At 41.6% G+C, this 24,937-nt stretch overlaps 3 protein-coding genes and 2 long non-coding RNA genes across 12 annotated transcripts in view; 2 read left to right on the forward strand and 3 right to left on the reverse strand.

Moving 5' to 3' along the window:
• The window catches only part of LOC124178662 (signal-induced proliferation-associated 1-like protein 1), a 68,362-nt gene extending 66,878 nt beyond the window's left edge, over positions 1-1,484 (reverse strand). The window contains exon 1 of one of the 3 annotated variants that reach the window (XM_046562180.1): positions 300-1,484. The gene's annotated coding sequence lies outside the window, so the exon portion shown is untranslated. The remainder of the gene's footprint in view (positions 1-299) is intronic. The other 2 variants (XM_046562182.1, XM_046562184.1) reach the window with 2 other exon arrangements.
• A 5,899-nt stretch (positions 1,485-7,383) lies between these two features.
• LOC124177849 lies at positions 7,384-9,376 on the forward strand. Its single transcript, XR_006869680.1, has 2 exons — positions 7,384-7,511; positions 9,117-9,376. It is a non-coding gene; the product is annotated as an uncharacterized LOC124177849 (long non-coding RNA).
• LOC124177847 (probable ATP-dependent RNA helicase DDX28) lies at positions 8,648-11,230 on the reverse strand. 3 transcript variants are annotated; one of them, XM_046560717.1, is made up of 8 exons: positions 10,987-11,230; positions 10,665-10,871; positions 10,232-10,543; positions 9,829-10,086; positions 9,620-9,733; positions 9,289-9,542; positions 9,145-9,219; positions 8,648-8,953 (listed from the first exon to the last, which is right to left on the reverse strand). In XM_046560717.1, exons 1-8 carry the CDS (start codon positions 11,068-11,070, stop codon positions 8,710-8,712), a joined length of 1,548 nt encoding a protein of 515 aa, XP_046416673.1. In that variant the 5' UTR covers positions 11,071-11,230; the 3' UTR covers positions 8,648-8,709. The 3 variants fall into 3 exon arrangements, with proteins under 3 accessions (XP_046416673.1, XP_046416672.1, XP_046416671.1); XM_046560716.1 differs by having other exon boundaries at positions 9,145-9,542; positions 10,232-10,540; positions 10,987-11,229; XM_046560715.1 differs by having other exon boundaries at positions 9,145-9,542; positions 10,987-11,229.
• Positions 9,646-10,224, forward strand: LOC124177848. The gene is made up of 2 exons (XR_006869679.1): positions 9,646-9,723; positions 9,848-10,224. It is a non-coding gene; the product is annotated as an uncharacterized LOC124177848 (long non-coding RNA).
• A 1,046-nt stretch (positions 11,231-12,276) lies between the features above and the next one.
• Positions 12,277-24,937, reverse strand: part of LOC124177797 (gamma-aminobutyric acid type B receptor subunit 2) — a 102,695-nt gene continuing 90,034 nt past the window's right edge. For 2 of the 4 annotated variants that reach the window (XM_046560613.1, XM_046560611.1), the window contains exons 9-19: positions 22,820-22,943; positions 22,407-22,523; positions 21,504-21,642; positions 20,606-20,722; positions 20,114-20,275; positions 19,907-20,010; positions 18,790-19,083; positions 18,406-18,650; positions 16,262-16,459; positions 14,370-14,597; positions 12,277-14,295 (exon numbers count right to left, since the gene is read on the reverse strand). In XM_046560613.1, coding sequence (XP_046416569.1) covers positions 13,622-14,295; positions 14,370-14,597; positions 16,262-16,459; positions 18,406-18,650; positions 18,790-19,083; positions 19,907-20,010; positions 20,114-20,275; positions 20,606-20,722; positions 21,504-21,642; positions 22,407-22,523; positions 22,820-22,943 — 2,402 coding nt within the window. In that variant the 3' untranslated portion in view covers positions 12,277-13,621. Of the gene's footprint in view, positions 14,296-14,369; positions 14,598-16,261; positions 17,554-17,643; positions 17,657-18,405; positions 18,651-18,789; positions 19,084-19,906; positions 20,011-20,113; positions 20,276-20,605; positions 20,723-21,503; positions 21,643-22,406; positions 22,524-22,819; positions 22,944-24,937 lie in introns of those variants that run through there. The other 2 variants (XM_046560614.1, XM_046560615.1) reach the window with 2 other exon arrangements.

Consider the following 24,937-nt stretch of genomic DNA (forward strand, 5'->3'; position numbering starts at 1 on the left):
GGATTTCACAATGCTGAAGTTAGTAACGTTAGAGTAACGAAGACACATTGGGGGGGAAAAATTACCATTTTGTAACTATTTAGTGACTTTCAAGCGGCCGAGTTTTGAAAATATGAATTACCGCATTTCAGAGATTCGTCAATGTTAAGGATACGTAAAAGAAAACGGGTTGTTCGAAACGTGAATCGTTACAACAACGTTACTAAATTCGGCCTCGTAAGATTTTTCAATAACCACGTGATCAAATGCGCAAGTCTGATGACTGATTAAAAATAAGGAGGTTTTGAAACTCGACTTACGTTTTCTTGCTGCGATGAGCGTCTCTGCCGCGGCACACAGAACAGCGGCACACCGTGCTCCTTTTTTCTCTCCAATATAGCGGCTTTCGGTCTCGGGGTTCACAAAAACAACAACAACAACGACAACGACAACAACAATATTTAACCGTGTAATACGGGCACCGTTACCACGCCCAAATGCGACTGTACCTGTGTTATACCTAGGTAAATAGGTAAATTCACTCTCAACAACAAGAGACACACAAGCACGCACGAAAACAAAAGAAAACAATAAAAAAAAAAAAAAAAAAACCAAGAGAAAAAGCACTATATTTATTTTTCGCGCGCAAACGTCGTTTGCTTTTGTTATTCACGTGATTTCGCGTTGTTATTCTTCCTACAGTTACGACAAAGATACAGTAAATATGCAGAGCTTAGTGCACCACCGTAACAGGTTGTTTTTCCCCACCGACTTTATAGATTGTTTAAAAGATATAAAACGAGGGATTGTTTTCGCTCCGACGCAGCACACGGTTGATTATAATGGAAAACCACAAGAATAATAAGAAAAACAACAGACCGTCGATTAAAATCCCGCGTGCGTATTTCACGTCATCGAGACTCGTGCTTCAAGCCAGTTTCCACGGAACTAGTTTCCACAACGCACAATTCCACACATAACACCTAAAACCGCTGGAAAAAAGTTTCGGCGGTAGTTTAAACGACGGTAGCGACGCAACGGCGTTGTACTTTTGTTTCGCAGTTTTCAAATTTCCCGCCAAAGGTAAAGCGGGAATCGCGGTATCCCGGATTCGAGATACGAATGTGTGTGCGCGCGTCTGTTTCACCAGCCGCGCTTCACTGATCGGCGTGTCAACGTAGTTTCGGTCGGTTTTCGCCGCCTTCTCAAACTATGTCACACTGTGTGTATATATATATATATATATTCGAACAAGTCAAACCACGCGAGAGGCGCGACTTATCACCACTGTCCAAACTCTTATAACTGCACAGGGGTAAGCGAGCGCACGGATCGAAGCGATTTTAAAATCGACGATCAAAATCGGTTGATTTTACTATTCGCTGAATAATGTCCACGCTCCGTTATTCGGGAAAATCAAATACGCTCCACGACACGACGCACGCACCGCCGGCTTCGCAACCACAACTAAACAGCTCCTGACTGCTGCTCCTTCGTCCGGCAGTCAGCACCGACTCCGAAAGCACCAGCCATCCCTACTCCTCCGATTTCAGTGCTACCACCACCCCTTCCCTGCTCCCCTCAGCCCCCCCTACTTGTCGCCCTCGCAGGCGAACGCCGAGCGCTGCGAACAATGCAAGCGCGCGTGCCTTTGCTACGAAACACCCGACGCGAGGCTATTCCTCCCTGCCTCTAATTTAAACGTACACAAACGATCCTTTCTGGACGGTTGTGATGCTGCTAGTTTCTGGTTACACGACTGCAACGCAATTGTTTTTATTCAAATCTTGGAATAATGTATAATGTACCGATTCAGCTGACTGCCTGATGGGCGAATGATAACTTGTTGTTTTGCTCTTTTTTTTTTTCTTAACCATGCGGTTGAGTTTATATATTCAATAACAAAACGAAAAGGTGTGTTATTTTCATAGGATATATTATTAAGATCGTCGCTAAGCATGTTGTCGCGGGAATTACGAGACACTCGGAATTCCGGCGCTTCGTATGCATCAGGGTAGAAATTTCGATCAGAATCTTATCAAGCTTGTCTTATCAAGCCCTGATGACGATGAATCAGATTGTAACGTAGCGTTCTACATGGGATCTAGTAGAGTTTTCCTGACTCGCGCCTGATTAGGTATCCTGGCGTTGACCTGATCACGGTTGGGTGGAAAAAATTTCTGCGAGGGAAAACGTAAGGATTACGAACAAGGATTGGACCGTAAGTTTAATAGCAAGGAATCGAATCAACGAATGAAGGCACAAATTACTGTACACGATAATTTCGAGATACGGAATTGCGGAATAGTTCTTGGGTCCGTGTTTATACACGGATATATATTTGTATATTATTCAAGAATATGTTTATGCTCGATAAAAGGAATCCCCGTCCGCGTACTTTATTAATACGAAAATTTCGCAACGCATCGTGTGCATTATTTATATATGTCTAACTGTAAGATGTGTATGTATAACCGCAGGATGGAACTGCAATTTTCATCGAAGTATATCGAGGATGAATAGAAAAGAAAAAAAAAAGCATGACTGACAATATGTTATGGAATTGTTCTGTGAACTGATCTTTTTCAAAGAAATCGTCGTATCACAACAGTCGGTTAAAAATACCTACATCGGTATTATTTGTTACACGTATTACACACAATCCTGAACTTATTTACAATCTTTTTTCGATTCTAATTCTGTACGTCACTGCAAAATAAAAAATAGTTGAAAAGCAAAATAATGTGATTTATAAGTTTATTCCGCACATGAAATTTTATAACCGTGCAGACGAGTGAGATCTAATGAAATACCTTGTACCGTTGCTGATGCGTAATCACGAGGCGTGAGAATTTAGCACACCTACTACGTGATATAATGACGTATACGCGAAATATTCGACGCGTTACGCAGGAAGTTTTCGGCCGAATAAAACCGCTGATACATACCGAATCATTTAAGCAAATTTTAAATTCCTTAACACTTGACTTGTTCGCCGAATGCGACGAGTACTTATCTTATATACCTTCGTGAAATAAAAATTTCCGAGATCTGGATAGGTACGCGCTATATAATACACGAGCAGCAATTTCCTGTGCCGTATCGTACGAGTTAAGCCCACTTCACGTGAACTGTTTAGGTCCTTTTTAGTCGGTCGTAGCGAACGTCCATAGTGTGAGTATCGGTATATCAGGTTGCGCAAACAGGCCTTATCTCACTGTAGAAGAGAGTCACATGGCACTTATAATATTATATGTATCCAGTATGTGAAATTTTCTTTTTTTTTTACTTTTTACGGCTGTACAACCCTTGCCTGCACGTTTCCCCTGATTCTTGCTTAAATATTTGAGAGCCACGCGGCAGCCTTATCAAAAGCAATTCCCGCGAGAACCACACGGCATCCTTTTACAGTTCAGACTCATAGACAGGTTCCGCACCTGCCTTGCTTAATTACAGAACGAGCATTGTCTTTTTCTTCATTCTGGATTTCTTCATTTTTTAAACAACGATCCAAGTAAGGAATCGTGCTGATGATCCTTGTACTGTTTTACGAGTCGCATTAAAATCCAATTTTGCGACGAGCCATTCCACGGACCAAGAAAGAACCCCCGGTATACGTATAGGTAATTTTAAATCGTAATCTGTCTGGGACAATCTCAAATTGCACGTTAAATTATCTTCACGCTAGTTACGTGCTTCAATTTTAAACCCGAAATTCTAGCGTAATCCCTGAAAAATCCTTGAATACTTACAATATTATGCGTATTGCATAAGGGAGGATGTTGTGTGATAATGATTACAAAAATGCAAAAATGTCATTTATTTGGCAAACTACAATATTGTGTTGTAATAGAGTATCGGCATCTTCAGAACGTTTCATGTAACGTATATTAATAATTCTCCGTACGTTCTATCCCTTTCACAATATCCTGATCGATAAACCACTTGTAAAATTTAAAGACCTAAATTAAATGTTAAGATTCTGTTGGCTTTGATACCTATCTCCAGAACTTGTCAAAAGTCTAAATTGTTATTAAAAGGTCTGCAGGAATGTCCTTTGGTTAACTGCATCGTCACTTTACCGAAGGTTAAACGATTTTAGTGGCAGATAGAGTCATTACTACATCAACGGTCACTCATCTCAATGTTATCTACATGTATGCATGCATCAAGTTAATTTTATTACCCACAGGGCGTGAAAACTACAATTATACAGTACAAGCCACGCTCGTCAAATGACCATACTAAACACTGTGTACTCGACATTCCAATTTTGATAAGCATCGCGGTCTTAATAACCAAAGGTGATATCGTTCCGTAATCACTTTTGTGGATTTAAAAGAATGTTTCGTTGGAATAGTTCAGTTCAATTTGTTACTCCACAAAAACATGGAGCTCTTGTTTGCTCGGAAAAGAAATATAGAAACGATGCGCCGGTTTCGCATTTAGTTTTGCAGACTGGTAACAATCCCGAATGCATGTCATAATTTGTGAGTATCCCCTATTGCGCACAGAGCCCAGCTGGTCCCATGACGAATTTAATGCCCTCTCAATTAGTTGGCTGCAAGTAAGGCATGCGACGTAAATTTTGAAACTCTTCTATAAATGCAGAGGGCGTGCAGCTGCGCTCAAGTTTTTTGGTGTCATTGGCGTTACTGCATAAGCGACGCGTGTGGCAACGCCAAGATAAGATCAGGCTGCTCTTATGTGGTCCCATAAAGTTCGGCCTGCATGCTCCCGCATCTCTCTTACGATGTTTCGACCGAATCCGTCACTCGACCGTCACTTTATCCTACATGTCTCTCGTGTCACGGCCCTAGTTCTGTTAATTAGACAATTATATCATCAGAACGTTAGAACGGTACCACATTTCATACCAATTCACGGTCACTTATTACGTTCCGCATACACGTATACTTTCATGCCTCGATGTAATAATAATCATGTCCCAGAGACAAGCATCCTCCAATGGCAGCTTCGAGCCTTTGCTTCACGTTCTTGTGTATCATCCGGTTTTCCTGCTTGCACTTGAAACTGAGCATGTCTGGAAGATCATCCGATTCAGTATGCATCTGAGAACTAAAATGGAGGAATGACGTCGCGGTCGCGCGGTTCAAATTACTGGAATCAAGACGGAAATTGCCAGATGCTCGTATACTAGAATTCCTGTACTTACCGGACAGTAACCACTGAACTATTCACGTCAGGGTATTTCGACACTAATTTCCGTAATTCACAAAGTGAAAACGTCGCAGCATCAGTCTCTGGCCTTAATTTCATCGTACAAAAGCGTAGCGAAAGCAATGATTCTTATCTTCTTTCCTACATCAAGAATAGTACCTTCAGAGTGAATAACTTCCGTGAAAAAATTTGCGTAACCCAATAATGCCTGATGTCGAACAAGGACGTTCTTCAGTTTGTTTCAACGATCTACCCAAAACTAATACCGAAACGAGCGAACTGCGACGTCCAACAAAGGGATAACAGTAACGATTCATGTTCGGGATTTCCATAGTTTAATTGACGTAAAAGTGCGGGTTCCCCTTCGCAATGATGCACGTTCATACCGTATGCAGATTACGAGGTAATAGCCAGAGAGAGAGAGAGAGAGAGAGAGTAGACAGCGCGTCTAGACGGCCGTTCATAGCTGGGGGTCAGTATTTGTACGAGGGGAATTCGGTAGCGTGTGCGAGTATTCATTTGCGTGGGTGCAAAAGCGTGGGTGTGTCCGTGCCGGACATACCGGACATAGGACACAGGGCACGAGGGGCGATCAGATAGGGAGATGCATGTGGGAGGAAGCTTCCTCCGGAATCCGGTGTGAAACCCGGCTGATGTATGTGAGTTCATGAATTCGTTGCGATAAAACTTTCGTCCCGACAAAGGAAGCCCGATCATGGGTGATCAACGAGGAAGTCGCGGGAGAAAAATACAGGCGACATCCTCCGGTCGGGATTAAAGCTGTTTAAATCCGCAGGATGTTCACCGTTTGTTGATAGTTCTTGAAGTGTTTTTTTTTTTCTCAACCATTTCATACTCGACTTGGTCGAATCTGGTGCAGTGTACGGCGAACGAGGTATTGCTGGCTTCGAATTTTTTTCAGTTCTATGTCGGGAGAACGGGACTCCAATGCACTGCAGTTTGCTTCCGGGTCTGCGATTCTCGACCAGTATAATCAGCCCATTCGAACGAAGAAGCTACATCACGGACTGTAAACAAACCGCGACGGGCGCCTAACGGATCTGCTCAATCTGACAATGAGCATGATTTGCTGTGTGGTTTGTACTGGTTCACGAACATCTGCAGTGCACCTATTCATACTTGACACGGAGAGGAACCGGTGCGTTTACGGAATTGGTGTTGGTAGGGTTGATCTGCCACAACGATAAACTGGATACATTTCATTTCAATTTATAGTACGGAAAAAAGTGAAATATCTGACAAGTGTGACAGATCAAAAAGCGATTTCAGGTATATTAGGTCGACTTTTAGTGTATAACACCTAGGTTGATGAAACTGCTCAGATAAGCGGTAGCCGATGACACGCTCATGAATGAATTAGGTGATTTACCGCCTCTGATAGAGCGATCCGATTATACGTGAGGACTCATTGATAATCGGTACCAACGACAGCGGTAATCACCGTATGGATGCGAAACTTGTTTTAACGAAGGAAGGGTGTGTAATAACGATGACCACTAAGCTAAAAATAATGGATTCATCGATTAATCGAACACGACTCGATTGAATTGGCAAAAATGAATCAATTAATGGATTGTTTCATATTATTTTGAAACGGTGAATTTAAAAGTAAGGTTTGGTAAATTTTAGTATGTAATCTTTATAATAGCGGAAAAGTTTTTTTACGATTTATAGTTTCATTAAAAATATTTTTCAGTTTCACGTATAAATTTACCGTATCAAATAGGTACTCAGTAGGACGATGATACTGATCGATATTTTAATCACACGAATCGTTCACGTGAGTAAAAAACAAAAACTGATTTTGAGTAAAAATAATCGAGTCGGTCGATGAATCGATTTTGAAAAATAATCGATTCTACTCGATTAATCGGGGAAAAGCGATCGATTTTATCGAAAATCGATCATTTTTGGTCGTTCTTAAGTGAGCAAGTCTCATATTTTTCTGTAGTTGTAGAACTTCGAATTTGACCGAGTTATACTTCAGCGACTGACAATCACTGAAACGGCTTCCGCATCGGTTATGCGGACATGAACGTGTATCTACACGTGTACACGTGAGACTAATTGGCAGCTGAAGGATACGTTATTACGAAAGATCTGGTGGGGCTACTGGGAGTAGCTGATTGCGCTTTGATATCGCACTGGTGTTACCACTTGCGTAACAGCGATGCAGCGAGCGTGGAATTGGAGAAATGGAATCGCGAGATAGCGCCGCAGTTGTATTGCAGATTCTTCCTTTTTAAAGCGGTGTAACGCGAACTGCACGGCTTTTACTCGCGTTTTTCATATTATATATCGCCGTTGATCACGCGCAGGTGTTAATATTGGTAGGTAACCATATACGCTGCAGTTAATGCGGTAGGTCGTATAAATGCCGCCTGTCGAGATATCTCCATCTTGCAAATTATGCCGCCTTCTAGTACCCGTTGCGCAATCATTACGTACAGTATCCGTACATCGATCATACATTTCTTACGGATTCTTTTACGATCTGATTGGTCAGTGGCTGGGCTCACAGTAAAGTACGTGGAAATCTACGCTGTGTTTATTCTTAGATTGCATTTTTCGCGTTGAGGTGACAGGAATTGATTCGACTCACTGGACGATTATACCTGCATCGAGATAAACGTTCGACGGCTTTTTGCTAGCGAGATAATCTCATCAACGACGCACTAGAATGGCTTCAACGTCGCGATCTTGCAGAAACGAATGAGCTTATAGCTTGCAGTCAAGCCGGAAGTCACTGAACTAAGCTGGTAAATTGTTGAAATCCGTCCATCGCTGCCTTGATTTTTTCATTTCCGAATGAAACTCAGTGCTTATTTTATTCGTGAGGTGTATGAATAAGCTGTTTTCGTATCAAGGGCGTAAAGTGTTATGCCCGTGATGCGAACAATATTTTTCGTTTTAAGTACGCGTAAGACGGGATTTAAAGATCCGGGCACTAGCGTAAAATCCCGTTTTCGGCCGACTATGACGAAAAATCTCTAGTGTTGGTTCGTCGTTTCGTAATCGTGTATAAGTTAGATTTCGTGAAAATTTAAAGAGTGTAGCGATTGCGGAGATAGGAGAAGCAAATCATTCCCATTGTTGCGAGTCCGTATAGAAAGTTGTAGCAACGTGGTATCGTAATTATACACGTTGGTTGCTCGGTCTGCTTTCGCTCTTCCGTTGTGAAATGAAACTTCTTCTTCTTCATCTTATTCATCTTCTGCTCGACAATGCGAATGTTTGTGGATGTAAGCAAGTACTAACAGAGAGGATCGCGGTTTTTTCTCTCAACATTTTGGATCTCGCTGTCTATGCGAGATTTTCTATAAGATAAAAATGTGTTTAATCGTCGGAACAAACCAAAAGAAAATTGTACGAGTGCGGTAAAAGTGAGTCTTATTTTACGGAGATTCACGCACATTATGCGTTGCCAAATCTAATATAATACGGATAATATAGCGATGCTTTTGAATGATCATAATATTTCTATTTATTTTATTTAAACAATGATTAAATGAAACATGTGAATTCGAATTATTCTTCCATTTCCGAATACCGGGGACGCATGTTTGCGTTCAGCAATTCTTTGACCTTTGCAATATTTCTTTCAATATTATCTTTTACAATTTTTGTTATGTTACCGTCAACTTTCGGCAGTAGTTTACCCTTCCTTATTGACATTTCGATTTTTTGAGCCAATTCGACGTCTCGGTCACCAGAGATAAAATTCGTTACCTGACAATCCACCTCGCCACCCAATCTCCCGGTTCTTCCGCACCTGTGAAACGAAAACAAAAATACAACGAGAATCAATGTTTTATCGGTAGAATCGGCGTCTTTGTCAGATCGATCAGCAGCGAATAAACCGATGACTCTTAAAACATTAAATTACAAATTTTCTACTTTCAAGTCATTTTGAAAACTCGAAATTTTATTTATAGAATTTCTCATCGTTCAATTAACGCTCACCTGTGAATGTAATCGGCCGTGTGAAGGGGAAAGTCGAAATTAACGACGTGCTTAACCGTCGTGGTGTCGAGTCCTCTGGAACAAGCATCAGTCGTAACGAGAACAGTGGTGTGACCCCTTTGAAATTCAGCAAATCTATCTAACCGTACTCTCGCTGGTAAGGTGCCGTGAGTGTAGGAGCAGTTCACACTCATTTCGCTCAAGAACAGGTATAACCATTCGCAAGACTTTACGGTGTTGCAAAAAATCAGTGTTTGACGTTTCTTCTCCGAATTTTTTTTAGCAATTTTCAACACTTCGCCTGAACGAGACGAGTGGCTAACTCTAATGAACTTTTGCCGTACTTGGGGCAAAATCCGGTGCAGTTTATCCGTCGTCAGACGAACAAGGGAATTGGTCTGTGAAGCAAGTGGTCTTATTTTAAATTTTTCCCATGAGTTTTGATAGTAAAAAACAGATCAGACGATATTCTTACGTCAACGATTGCCTCCAATGTCGCAGGTATCTCTGTCGGCATCGTTGCTGACACCAGGGTCAATTGGGCGGTACTTGGTAATTCACTTGAAGTTCCCATACCAGGTGAGTCGAACTGTAAATGTCAAGTGTTCTGAGTTACATAATTAATAGATGTGAAAAGGGCATGCCATTTCGATTGAACTGAAGATTACACATGGTGAGACTTACAGTGATTTTCTTCAAATAGTGACGAAGTTTTTCCGTGAAGCTATCATCGAGCAAGGTGTCAGCCTCGTCGAGTACCATGTGCCGTATGGATGAGGTCTTCTGTATAGACGTAGTTGTGAATTTACTAATAATTCCAAGAGATCCGATCAACAGATCGACTTCATCCACTACAGGATTAAGCATTTTCTTTTTCGTGTGTCCACCGATTAATACCTGTATCTTGATATCCGTATCGGCAGACATTTTCTTTGCAACTATCTGCAAGAGTTAACAACTGAATCAGTGCAGTTTTGTCAAATTTGTATTTCAGCTATTAAACACATGCTTCTCAGCCAATAACTTGTCGTATGAATATGAAATTTGAAGAGAATGAAATAGATAAATTTCTTGAAACTCAACACACCCCGATCTGTTGCGCTAAGTCTCTTGACGGTACTATGATCACTCCTAATGGCTCGTTCACGCTGCGAATTGCCAGCTTTTTCCAATGGGTTATTTGTTGGAGCATAGGAAGCAGGTAGGCCAGCGTTTTGCCACATCCTGTTTCTGCAGCTATGACGCAATTCTTTCTGGACAGCAAAATAGGGATGGCCTTATTCTGAATTTCCGAGGGATTATCGATATAATTTGTTCTTAGATTCTCGATCAGCTGTTTGTTCAAGCCCAACTCCTCAAACGATGCTAACTCCGTATTGTCAAGTGCGGGCTCAGGCTGCTTTGGAAACATAATTAATGCATTGGTATACATTTTTGAATAATACGCAAGACATCTGTTTTTTCATTTAATTACTTTGCATTTTTTACAAAGGATATTCATCGCTGTTGTATGTACGTACAATATAATCTGGATAAACGACAAAATAGTCACCAACGGATTTGTTATGGCGCCATCCCTTGGATGCCAGTGGTATTGGTTTAAATTTCTCGTAAGTTCGACCGGCAGTATAATTGAGAGATTCGTTCTTACACTTTATTACTATAGGTGGTCGTCGCTTTGGTTGGATTTTTTCTGAAAATGCAATTTCCAGCGCGACCGCCGGACTCTGAAACAATTCATGAACATTTACGGATAGATAATGACCGCTCGGAGGCCCCGTGTAGAATAAGATTTATTGATGTGATAATAGAACAGGTTAGATTAGGTTAGGTTTGACTTACCGCATGTTTTCTGAGGATAGAAGTGAACGAATTTATCGTGTGATTCAGCGACCCGCGGCATGAGTTGTGAAGTAAACAGAACATTTCAAGTCCTGGTTAAGTTAGATTCTTTTCAATGTGTTGCATCTCTTCGTCATTTCATCATATAACCTAATTTTTTAACCAATGTAGACATTCGATTCTCGATGTGCACGAAATCTCCGTACCATCTTTCAACCAACTCTGAAACCTCTGAAGTCCGACCAAAGTCGACATGTGACTCTTGAATTGGACGATTGGTGGCAGCACTGTCTGATGTTACAAAAGGCGTTACATCATACATACCTATATTCCATGACTAGAAAAGTCACGTTCGAAATCTGAGAAACGTGATCGAGCTACGATAGGTGCTACGACTGTGCTCCGTCGGTAAGAAATATACGTCGACCGCTAAACGACACTCGGACAAGACCGTCTAATGGTAACCGTTGACTAAAGTGGTATCTTCACATTTTGTTTGCACGAGCAATTCGCTTGAAATAATTTTATTTTTCAGACAAGTCTGTTTTTTTAAATACAAAATCGCTTTCAGAAATGAATATGAATCATTAAATAATTGTACCTAGTAAAATATTGTTATCGGTACATCGAGTCTTCTTGCAATTATTGGCAAATAGACGAATATGATATCTTCATAGGACAAAACACGCTTGATTTCAATTACGCACGAATGTTTGAAATTGAGTTGAATATCGACATTTTTTTGTAATTTCAATTTATCACGTATACAAAGCGATAACTAGGTAATTATTGGTCTATGTATTTACTTATTATGTTGCATTTTTAGGTAAAGACCGATTTAGTAACAATTGCTCACATGGATCCACGGCCACCGAATGACAAGTTTATACAATTATTACATTTTCACTGTTCAAATAATTCTGAAAATGTTGTCAATAAAGGGCAGTTCAAACTTGATTGGATTAATTTAATTCATGTAATAATGTATATACGTATATTTATCGTACATGAATGTGACTGATGTACAATTATACATATAAAATAACTTATTACAACAAATAATATAGGATTTCAAAAATATATCTGTACATGCCACTGATTATACATATAAGAGCATGAGAACACCGTGCAGTCGTATTAATACGAGCAATGCTGTAGTATTACACGCGAGTATATTAATATGAGATTAGTTAGCCAACAATGTTTTCGACAACCTTTCTTCGTCGTAAAGGGAAAACAATAAATAGAAAAATATATAAGGAAATACAAGGGGAGGAAAAATAATCGATGTACAATATATATATATATTTATATTTATCGTATATGCTATCTTTTCTTACGATTATTGCACAGACAATGCTGATTATTGCTTATTATTTAAAGATTGATCATTGATTGACACATCGAGACACTTATGTATTAGTACGAAATAAGTAATTGCAGTTTACATGATCTCCGGATATACAAAACGAGGGGATGCCACCGCTCGCGTATCTGGTATAATACATAACAGGAGCACGAAAATATGTATACGTTTCATCGTCATCCTCCATCGTCATACTGGTCAATAAATTTCATTTACCCTTACCTAATATGTAGATATAACATACGTATATGTATATGTATATAGAGGGACCACGTGATATCACGCCAATGCAGGTACTAGAGAGGGAGCTCTGAACACTTTGGCTCTGGGCCCGCAGAATTATTTCACCAAATATTACACGCTCGATTTACTGAGCCCGATGATCCCACATGCAGCTGCATATCCTACAATCCCCAGGCGACGACTAGATACAAGATTATTATGATTGACAGTAAACGGCTTACAGTTGGATTTCGAACAGATGCAACTGTGTGTACATTGGCCCCCAAAATATTATGCCCAAAACGGCAATCTTTCCCGTTTCTTCAACCACGCTGTGTATTTTTAAAGGAAGGATTTATTACATATGGATATTTTAGTCAAGGAACAATTGATAATACGACGAATACAAAACTATTGTAGGTATCTATGACAAACTGTTCCAGGGCAACGAGGTTGTAGCAGAGATATTTCGATTTTTTGCTTTGCTTGCAAGTTCACCGTATAACTAATATACACGACAGCTTGGTCACTTCAAAAACGATTTAATATTCTTTCGGTAAATTGATTCTACTATGTGTTGAACGCAGAAATTTTTATATCAGGTTCACGTTCAGTGACCCCAAGGATATAAACCGTGAAAATGACTCTGCTGCAAGTCGCTTCCGGATAGCGAAGGAATCGATTAATAAATTGCATTCGCATCTTCTATTGTTCATATAAATAGTCGAAACAAATCTACCGCAAGGTGCAAGAATTTATCTATTTCACCGTTGTCCTTTCTACACTTCCGTAAACTCAACACACCGTCTAACATGCGTCTAGCTTTATTTTTCCGTGCCATTAGACACCGTTATCTCACCTTTCCAATATTCACCTAGATAAAAAGTTCCCGCCGTCCGAGGTTCTGCGGGAACAGGATGTCTCGACGAACGCCACTCATACAGGTGTACACCAACCGTTTCCTCCACTCATTAATTACTCGTTAGATACATATATTTCTGCGGGACCTAATTGGCACACGACTATAAGGAACACACAGATTAGGATCTAGGTGGATCCCTCGTTACCGTTTGTCTCGGCCACCCGCCGTTGACCTTCGACCTCGGAGGATCCGGGAGGATGGAGAACGACCTCCTGTAAAGCTTTCGCGATTACTTTAGGGCTGTGATGATCCGGGGTGGAGTGGCGTGAGAGAAACCCGGAACCGTTTCCACCGATAGGAGATTCGGTATTCGAGTCACTGACCGGGTCACTGGACACGATCAAGGGTACGGTCAGACCCGATTCCGGCCTGATACCGGACCCCTCAATTTCCGGACTTACATCATCGTTCCGGTGGCAGTCTCCCGGTGATTGCTCGCCGAAGAGCATCCTCAAGTCGCTGCCCAGCCAGCTGTTTGGACTTGCGTCAGAGACCGCTGGGATGGTCAACGGCAGGGTTTCCGGTGGTTTTCTCCCTCTCGCACTGTTCGCCAGCTCGCTGAGGGGGATCCCGACCTCGGACGTCGCCCAGACGTCGCAGTTTGGACTGAGCGAAACGCCCCGTGGAATCTGGGTCGGCTTAGGGCTGGTGGCCGCGACTTCCATGGACCGCCATCGTTGCGGTTGGTCAGGGCTAAGGGTGGAAATGGTGCCGAGACTATTAGCCGGGACAATGCGATGCGGGAACCGAGGGGAGCCTCGGATTTTTTCCCGCGAAGACGACTGGCTCGCGCTGGAATCTGCGGAATTTGAGCTTTGGTCAGTGCGTCTGCCGCCTCTCGTCTCTTCGCGGCAAATCCGACGATGCACTTACGTGGCGGAAGCGTGAAGTTCACCCTTGGCTCGCTGCACTCCTTCCGCTGGAGGCCCAGGCTCAATCTTCGGTCTTCCTCGCTGGTTATGCTGATTATAGGACCGGAACCGCACCGAGGATGCGGTGGTCGAGTTCCTTGGGTGTCCACCTGACAAGTTGACGCGGCCTTCGTACCCGGAACCAAACCAGCGATGTACCCCATGTGGACACGCAACGCCGAGGCAACCCCTGAACCGCGTTAATAACTGTCGTTAGGTAATCACCTTCTCGAGCAATTTAACCCTTCTCGGTAAGCTCGTGGGCTTACAGTTATATAGGGTGGGTTTTATGGGAGGTTAAATCGTTGCTTTGGATGCTTGGGGCTGACTAATTACGAACCTCATCTTGAAATTATCGCGACGCTCAAAACGGCGGAGTGCTGAATGGTTTGGATTTCACCGTTTCGAAAGTTTGCAATCGTTGCAATTATAGTGGTTCTGGATTCATAGCTCAATATTTCACAGTCTTACATCCGATACGTAACGAGTGTTGGTAACTCTAGCGAAAATCGCCGCGGGTTCTCGTATTCGCTGTTTTTGAATTCCCGATTTTAGCCTCAAATACGAAAACAACAGTCTGCGATCATCATGGACTACAAATCACCAAAATTTTGTCAAATGTACGGCCAAGGTCCGTTCGCGATGGTTTAAATAAGACGCAGCTTGTGCACCGAGACAGTTTGTATATTGTGCCCAAATACCCAGCTGCAATAGTTAAACCTGCAGGGTACCGGTAACAACTTACTTTAGGTCGTGTTCATAATCGTTTGCCTAAGTGTTATGCATGCGAAGTCTTATAGCCTCCTATTAAATAAATATGCAGGGTAACCCGGGTATATACGAGGATAGTTAATGTAATCGTCGAAAACTCTGATATTATACTGGGTTAAACCGGTTCTTGAAGCTGTCTAATATCCTTGTAATGAGTCCAGAAATTTAACTCGAGTGAAACTGCAACGAAGTAGTTATGTGCGCAATACTTTCTATGTCATACGAGAGAGAATAATATGAGAAGAGTAACTGTAAAAACAAAATATATATAAAAAAAAAACGTAAAACACGTCATGTACAATTATTCCAAATAAGCAAAGGATCGAGCCCTGCGTATTATCTTTATAATCAATACTTCTCAATCACTAATAAGAGTAAAATGCATCGACTGTATAACTGATAGCGAAAAAGAAACGGAGTCTTGCACCGCAAAAGCGTCGGTCTCTGGGGACGGCAGGCTTTCATAGTGCAGAAACTGAGCTACTGCCGACCTTTAGCCATGCATAAAACAAAGAAAATCCTCATCTAAATCCTTCTCCTTACCAATATTTCCGACATAATGCTCATATTCTCCCGGCTTACCACTCCATATGTATAATGGCTGGAAGTTTGCAGCGACTCGGGAGTCCTGACTAGGCTCACCGCATATAAACTCTGTCCCATTTCACGTACGTATGCAGTCTATTTGTCTCCGTCGACTCCGTCGGTTTGTAAACAAGAATCACTCGGCAGTATTGCAGAAATGGGAAGCATCTAAAGAGCCGCTGATTGGTAAGCGTGAAATTTATACCCATACAGCTACTTCGTGGCGACGTTTGAAAGGTCATGTGTCGTGTGCACGTAAGCCAAACATGCAAGTTCCTATTGCATTTCCTATTGGCATTTCGGAATCGACATCGCTGACCTAGTTCAGGGCTTACCATACTTAACGTGGGAACGAACACTTGAGATGAAACCACTGTGAAAGCGATTCGAGTCATTTCAAGTCCTGTCGAGTCGTTTGAATTGGGGTATCGAGTCAATGTCCGGACCATGGTTTGGGATGGGAGCATGTTAAGGAGTCGTTCCCAAATAGTTTCTTACCGGTGAAGGAGGCGGTGGATGTTTTTCGGCTGTTGGGTCGACTGCCGAAGAGGCTGAAGAGTCTGTTGAAGACGCCCAGCCGGTTTGGTCCTTCCGTTTCTCTGCGCTGATGGAGCTTGTAGATGTCGGCGAGACTCCTCCGAGGGCCGTCCTCGAGATCCGGCTGACTGCTAAAGGCTACGGTTCCGCGGCGCATGCCTACGTTCACGGAGGAGGACGGGTACAATGTCGCGTTTTTTGGGAGAGGACTCACTTCTCGACGAGTGGTGAGAATTGGAGGACGGGGCACGGTTATTCGACAACGACTGATGGTCGTGAGATAGGCGAATCTTGCCTGGTGCAAACGGTATCATCGTCTATGGGTCGGCTCGGAGGCGTGCATTGACTCTATTATACACGCGGATCATTGATTCTCGGAGAATTTTACGATTCTGGCTATTTACATCTCAAACGGAAACTATACAGAGCTACGAGTATGCATATCAGGGTGGTTTTTGTTTAGCTTTCTTTTCTTTTCTTTCTCACGTACCTTTGGAAAAGTTAGATTTTAGTCTGAAGCAAAGCCTCGCGAAACCGAAACTCGATAGCAAAATTCTAAAAGATGACTCGTCCGGTTTCGAGTTTTTCAAAGAATCCAACCGAAATGACTCAAAAAGTATACAAGTTGGGAAGCTGTAATTGGTTTCATTTTGTAGATAAACAAATTTCCTTCAAAAGTGGTGCCAACCACTATTCACCTAAAAGTTCATCTTGCTTAAGCATAATAAGCTTCTTCATTCATTCATTCAATCCACTCAACTTTAAACGTTCGTGTCGAATATGAGATGAGCATTTAGGTGTGTAGTAGTCCTGACCTTTTTTATAGAAAATTTTATTATATACAAAACGAAAGAAAAAAGAACTTCTCAACTTGTATAGTTTTCGAGATATTTGCGTTAGAGTGTTTGAAAAAATCGAGCCGAATGAGTCACCTTTTAGAATTTTGCTACCGAGTTCCGGTTTCAGGAGGCTTCGTTTGCGGCTAGAAACTAACTTTTCGAAGGGTGAGTAAGAAAAGTAAAGTTAAAAAACAAACCACCCTACTACATATGTATTTCTCTTCAGATTAATATATGTACACGGGTTATCTGTCTTGTCTTACAAAGAGAGGTGGATTCGAGAAAGATAGCGAGAAGAAGAGAGAAATAGTGAATGAGAGGTGGAGAACAGGGTGAAAAGTTCTCGAAATTTATGTACTAACGGCAACGGAGGTGGGTGACTGACGAGACTATTCATACGTTATTTATTCGTTTCTATAGGTGGTAGAAAACGAGAACGATATTGATAACAAACTATAAATAAATAATATGCACAAACACATGCAGTAATACGAAAATGTTCACCTTTTAGAGGTACCTGAACGGTGGAAACGACAGGGAGAATATAATTATTATCACGATAGAAGCTTTGAGAGGGTCCGTCATATATACGCGTTCGCAAAGGTACGTTTGAATAAAATTTCAGGCTTGAACATCGCTGCAATTACGTGTGAGGGTGTTCTTTTTCATTTTCCCGTATATCCCTGGCTATTCCTACCAGTTTGACAAACTCTGGGGAAATATCCACGGGCTTTCAGTCCCGTAGGAATATAAACCTGGACAAATAGATCGTTGACACAATGTCCAAATACTTTCTGAAAGGGTAACGTTTCGCATGGAAATTCGCAGTCGGAGATAAGAGAAAATTCTTCGTTCAATATTTCGTCACATCAATGCTATGAGAATGCTTGTATCGGTTCTGCACTTTTCTCAAACCTGCGGATACTGCACGGAGGTAAAAGGACATCCCACCGCTGACACCAAAATTTATAGAACGTTTCGTCCAGGCGGAAATTTATGAAAGGAACGACGAAATCTTGTCCGGTTCACTTGAACCTTTCCAAGCTTTGAGTATCGCATGGAATAGTGACTGTGCTTTTATCGTACAAGCGCGCGTTAGGCACTCGTTCATTCGGAACGGCTAAACGATCCGAATCCAAGGAAAATGAAAATGCAACTTCAAACGAAGGGGATGCGAGAAAGTGGCGCCCCGTTTTCGTCCTTGGTAGGCACATATGACGGACCTTTTTCAAGTACGTAACCACGAACGACGCGTGAATCTCTTACCGGACGGGTCGGCTGAAGGCCAACTTGCCCGCGGAATTACGGGCGGCAGAACACTCAATAGGAGAAGGGGAAGTCCGCCCCCTATGCTCGGGTTTCTCTGAGGGATCGAGGCGTTTGAAGAAGCCTGGGAGGGACCCGGAGGTTCCTCGCCGAGCTGCTTTTCCAATCTCGCAAGCTCCAGTTCCAGTTGAGCCATCTCTTTGCGATACACTCGGTTTTGTACCTCGACTCGATACTGCAGCTCTCTGTGGAAAAATAGCGCGTACTTATTTCTCAGACTCGCTGGGTGGTTGGATTTTATTCCTTAGAGGAAATGTAAATCAACCCTTGAACTTCCATTCCCGTCTTCGACTACGGAACGTTCATACAGGGATGAAATCGCACCTTCTGTCGTCCGTGACGAATCGCCTTGTGTTACACTCGATCTTCAGTCCCAAGCTCTGCACGACCGGATCCGCTCTTTCTCCGGCTAATATGTTCGCCAATTGAGGCAGAAAGAGGAGCGCCAGGGTTGAAGTCGTTGAGGCCAGAATTAAAGCCGTGATCGTGACAAAGGCCAGGGTTGCTCGGTCGGACATCAGATTGGCCAAAACCACTACGATCACGGAGGTAATAACCACAGAATAAACGCTCATCCCGATGTACTGAGAGTCGTTCAGTGCAGGAATTTTCACGTGTCTGAAAAGTTCGTTCGAAAGCTGTTGAAATACTTGCGATTCGTTGCCGCACCAATCTGACAGAGTATCGAAGTTGATCGTTTTTGAAAGAAGTTCAGTTTCGCTGATACTTCACACGTATTTTAGTCAGTTCTTGAAGTGATTCTTCAATTGTTACTGAATTTCGCTGGTTGCAATCGAGTTCCAGCGGAGAGTTCCGTCAATGTTTCTCAACGGCTAAGCTGCACCCTTCATTGTGGATACCTTCTCTACAATTTACAGAATCTATGCATACCAATACCGATGGAACGGACTGTTGTTACAACGTCCCAAACAAATTCGCAACATTTTTTCCTCACGGTTTATATTGGATCAATCGTTTCTAGCTGTCTAAATATTGTCTAAAAAAATGTTGTAACTTCGAAAAGCAGCATTACGTATTCTTTGAAGCGAAGAACACATCTTCGGCAATTGAGCTTCGAGAATCGTTTACAAGGGGTCCGTTTTCGACACGTCATGAATAAGAAATGGTGTTGAACAGAGAAAGCAGCGAGAAACAATTGACCCCGAGTATTCTTACGAGTCTTCTCATCGATGGTGAGAGTAGAAGTGAAGAGGATAAAGACCGGTGCATCATCTACCATAACGGCACTGAAATACAGTGTACAGAGAATGTGTGACAATTAAGGGTTGCACAGCATGCCGTTCATTGTCTTCCCGAACAAAGCGAAGCGTCTTGCGTCGAGAGGATCAGTTTGTCCAACTCGTTACAAAACTTCTGTCAGTATGCGGCTGTAACCATGAGGCACATTGTCTGGGTTGTTTGGAATACTGAATTTACAGACCTCGTTTCCCATGCCATGTAAACGCCGACGACAAGCAGAAGTCCCTTGTAAGCGTAGAGGGCTCCAAGCCAGCCGTTGGTGTGCTGGGACCGGCAGACTTCCACCTGGGTAAGATGGCCCGGAGTTAATTGGTGATCATTAGGGATAATTGTTTGGAGAAACCTGCGAGGAAGGCTTCCTTCGCCTCGGCGATCCTGCCTCTCCTACCTGGGGCTGATAGACGACACCTCGATCCTGCGAGCTGATGTCCAGGGTGAGATTTCGCAAGTGTCGCTGCATCGGGTCCAAGGTCACCCACAAGGTAACGACCAGTCCGTCAATCAGCAGCAGAACGAAGATCAGGCTTATCAGCTGCGTGTCTTGTAAAAGCTGGAAAATCGCGTGTTTTGCGACATCAGACACGATGGGTCGCAACAAGTTGGTCAACTTTACGGAGTATAATTACCATCTACAAAGGTATAAAGAAACTCGAGAGGCTCGTCGGCAAGAATTGATAACCCGATCGGAGGACAGGAACAAAATTGATGCTTCTTTGAGGGGAAATAATTAAGTCTTCCAACCACATTTGCGGAGATGAAAACATCTTTATGAATAACATTGTTATTCAGCGGATAAGAGGGTGAAATTTTGTAGGGTCGATCCTCTCGAATTTCCGTAACGGTTCGACCGATGTGTACAATACGATTTAACTTGGTTTACCTTATTCTTAACAACGCCACTTCTGCTCCTCGTGAATATCCTGTGAACCCTGTAAGTCTTGGTGAACATCGAGCCAAAAGCGAGCGAAAATCCAGCTGACAATAGGTAGACCCTGGCCTGGATAAATACACCTAGATATACATGTATGTATATTTCTTTGTGAAAGCTGGATTATTGTTCGGCAACCGTTGCCGATTTTTTGTTATACCTACACGAGTGTAATGACGTACCGTGTGGGTTACGATTTCAAACGCAGTATCATCTGGTGATTAGAATATTCAATAGGATCTAACTCATTGGCCAATTTTCATTTCTTTCCAATTAGACAATATATGTATGCAACATACGTAGAAAATAATGAAAGGTAATTACTGTCATATCACGCAGTATGAAAATGAAATGAATAAAACTAAATCCTGGTTCTTAATTGGCTTTTACCGACGTTTTGCAAAAATCCAGAGGCTATGGAAATATTCATGCAAATATTCAACTGCGTTTCAGTTTGAAGCGATAAAAAACTGATTGTTATTTCATCATCTTATCGACCTAACCTTTGTACCCTCTGCACACTCTCCCGATAATGAATCTGCGCAGTCTTTTGAACGGTACTCATCTTCTGCCAAAAAAGTTATTCAAACAATTCCTAACTTGTAAAAACTTGTCAAATCTATAATTAAACCGTAAAACGAGACTGAAGTTGGAAACGAAAAATTAGGGAATAAAATACTGTATTTTAATTGACGTTTCACTCTGTATTACGGTTGACTCAATTCCCGAAAATCCTAAGGTTGCAACATCGTTATGATTTTTCCTAAACATTAATCGTCATTACAATACTAAGCGTTCACTTTCGGCTTAGTGTATCGGTTTAAAAAATATTTAGTAAACATAGACTTACGGTGCAGACTATCGGAAAGTATGCGTCACTGTCAGATAGGGTAGCATCGTCGAGTCCCAAGAGAATCACAGCTCCGTAGACGAGGGCGCAACCAACGGCAGCGATGTTATTCAGTTTCGGACTTGACAGTTTTATACTTCTGTTTCCACATAACGAGCCGCGTTTTATTTCATGAATTATCATTACACGTCGACAATAAAATGAACTCTTTCAGTCACGAAACTCTGTTTTTTTTTTTTTTTTTTGTCACGGAAGTGTAATTATACGTTTCCTATGTAATTCTCGACGCTGAATGCAAATTTGATGTAAAAAATTGAATAAAACTAAGAACAACCCATAAAATGGAATGGAAACGAGGTGAATTATCAAAATTGTTTCAGACAGTGTTGTTGAATGAGATTTATATGAATATTTATTTTGAGACAGTGCGATTTTAGGCCGAGAATAGGTGCAACAATCAAAACTATTTACATGCACCCCTGAGGAGGGTAAAGACTACCCCTATGCATTGAATTTTGTAAATCCAATGGCCATTCTGAGATCTCTGTTCGTCAACCAATGAATTCCAAGCGTTTTTAGTATACGTTTGTTACAAAACATCTCCGCTACCGAATGACATTGACGAAAATACATTTTTTTCTTTTGCATGTGTTTATTAATAAAAACTGACAGTGACTGAAAGGGTTGAAGAAAAAGAAAACAAGAACCGGACAATAAAGGTTGCCCGAAATTCTAATTCCGTAAAACAGAAAGATTCGAAGTACAAAGAGGCAAAAAATGATTCGCATATATATTGCACGTTTTCAAGCAATTCTATACGCTTATATTCTTAGTTGGGATCGTAATTTCGCTCAACCTTATTCAGCGCGTATAAAACTGCAAGGCTGCAAGTTTCTAGCTTACTTGTGCTTCCGGAAGTGGAGGTTGAAGGCGAGGAAGGCCAGGGCCAGGGTGGCACCGACGCTGGCGAGGCAAGCGACGGCGAGGAAAACTCCTGGGGCGACGGTAACTACCCTCAGTCTGAAATTGTGCCGAGATAAGGGGAATAATTATTTATATAGTCGATTCCGCACGCGGAGCTCAACAATTGGAATAAGTGTCAATTAAAAACTACTTCTTTTTTTCTTTTTTCATTGTAATCTGTATTATATTCAATGGTGTTTTTTTTTTTTTTTTTTTCTCATTTTGTTTCGTTGCTTTTGCTTTTGTACTCGTTTTGCTTCTTTCTCCGCCCATTCTTCCTTCCGTCATTAATCTCTCGACTCGACTACGTTCGCGTATCTTTCCCATTTTTCATATTCATTCTCCCTTCGTACCGGCAGACTCGGCGAGCTGCTGGCGGATGTTCACCTGGCCACTGCGGAGTTGCACAACCTGCGCAAGTCATCGTCAAACTTCCGTTCGTCGGTGTGTAGATGGCTATTCTTCTCAACGTGTGGCCTGGAAATTTTTCGTAAAATAAATCGTGAAATCAATGTCGAATCAAATTCAAAGTACGTCGATCAATTATCGTTATAGTTATCATCAGCAATACATGAACCGTTAATATTTAGCGCGTTGATTGGCTCGGGGCTGTGAAAATCGTCGACGATGAGAATATTTTTTAATTATTCAGCTCAGTGGAAGATGAAATTATTATCCATTTTCGCTTCATTTTTATTCGCGTATATCGAATCGGACGCGCAATATTTTCTCTTATATACGCAGTAAATTCGGTCCGTTATTAATCGAGGCACTGTAAAGGTTTGCCCGAAAAAAATTACCACTCTGATTCTTAATCTAATTAGCGTTTAAGTATATAATATAGACGTATATTTTCCACTTCCTCACCGCATTTAGCAATACGACCGGCAATTTAGCAATACCTTGGCATATTTTTTAGGACAAGGAATGGAAAATAAAAGACTGGAAATACGTGACCCCTAAAAACAGGCGAATCGAACAATGCTACATTTCGATCTTACGGAGTCTGCAGCACAAGCGCATACTTAAGTGTGTATTGTTTTTTACCCTCTTCTCATTTCTTTACATCCATTTTTTACGAACAGTGAACAACGCACGACGAGCTTCAACTTCTCTAGTGCGGCTGCTATTCGATCAAACGAATGTTTACGGCATGGTAAAGAGGGAAGTTTTGGGATGGAGCTAGCAATAAATGCGTGAAGTGGACCTGGGCGTTAGTCTGAATAACCGTAAATTAATCTGTGCGTACCTACAATAACTTCGGTATAAATGATGGCTGTGTGAAAGGAAAAAGTGTAATGGAATTAGAAACAAACGTTTGGGTATCGATGCTTCGTTGCGAACCGTTTAAAAATGGTTTAATGTATACTAGATTTATTCGATTTTACTCGATTGTTCAGAATTTGGTTCATCTGTTCAAAATCCTATTAGCAGTAGATTCACTGAAATGCTTCCTTTTCACCATGTTGACGTTGTTGAAAATTTAATTTCACAACATTGCATCGATATTGATTACGACCACGAAATGTCAATATCGAATTGACTAGTGAATAAAATGAGCTAATGTAGAGTGAAATCGAACGAAGCTACTAGACGTTTAACCATTTTGAAGCGATTTGAATCGAAGAATCCGTATCTAGGCTTTTATTTGCGATTCCAGCGTTTTCATTATTGTATTTATGAAAGTTTTTAGTAGCTCAGGAATGTAATACTTTTGATAAGCAATCAATGTACGACTATCACATTACGAAATTAACAAAAACTATCGATTTCAATTCGACCGACCGACAATCTTAAATCTGGGAGCTAATTCGTTCAAGCAGATAACGCGACAATACAACAGGTGAATATCACATCTAGATGACTTGAATAAGTTTTCCTGATCCAACGAGTGGAAGCATTAATCTCCAAGAAGCATGAATGTTTCATAAAGAACTTATAAAGATAGATGTGTATATATTCCCGATTATTTAGAAGACCTTCAATTATTGGATGTTATAATCGTTGGACCATAAGATAATTAGTGATAGATTGATTAGCGTTATAAATTATACAGCATTCTACGTGTTTGGCTGATTCACCCCTTTAACGACGCTTTCGCTTATCACTGCACTCCGCTATATGTTTTCTCCCCCATCGCGAGATGATTTACGTTTAAATCCGCGTTATAGCGTCGAGCGTAAAACCGTCGAGGACCACAAAATTTTCCTCAACAAACTTCGATAATTTTGGTGATACTCGTACGACAGATAGCAGGTGACAAGCTATCGCCTAGCATTTTTCCTCGTTTCAACTTACATACCTTTACCCACTGAAGGGCAGAGAATTTCCAAGAAACGGAAAGTTAAGTTCCAAGTGTTAGGAGGGTTGGAAAAAACATAAAGAAGATTGGATACCGATGTTTGGCAGAGTGAGAACAACGAATTGTTCGACAAGGCGTGAATCCTGCTGATTGGATCGACCGAGACTTG

Source organism: Neodiprion fabricii, chromosome 3 (genome assembly GCF_021155785.1).
Source record: "Neodiprion fabricii isolate iyNeoFabr1 chromosome 3, iyNeoFabr1.1, whole genome shotgun sequence".
Lineage (NCBI taxonomy): Eukaryota > Metazoa > Arthropoda > Insecta > Hymenoptera > Diprionidae > Neodiprion > Neodiprion fabricii.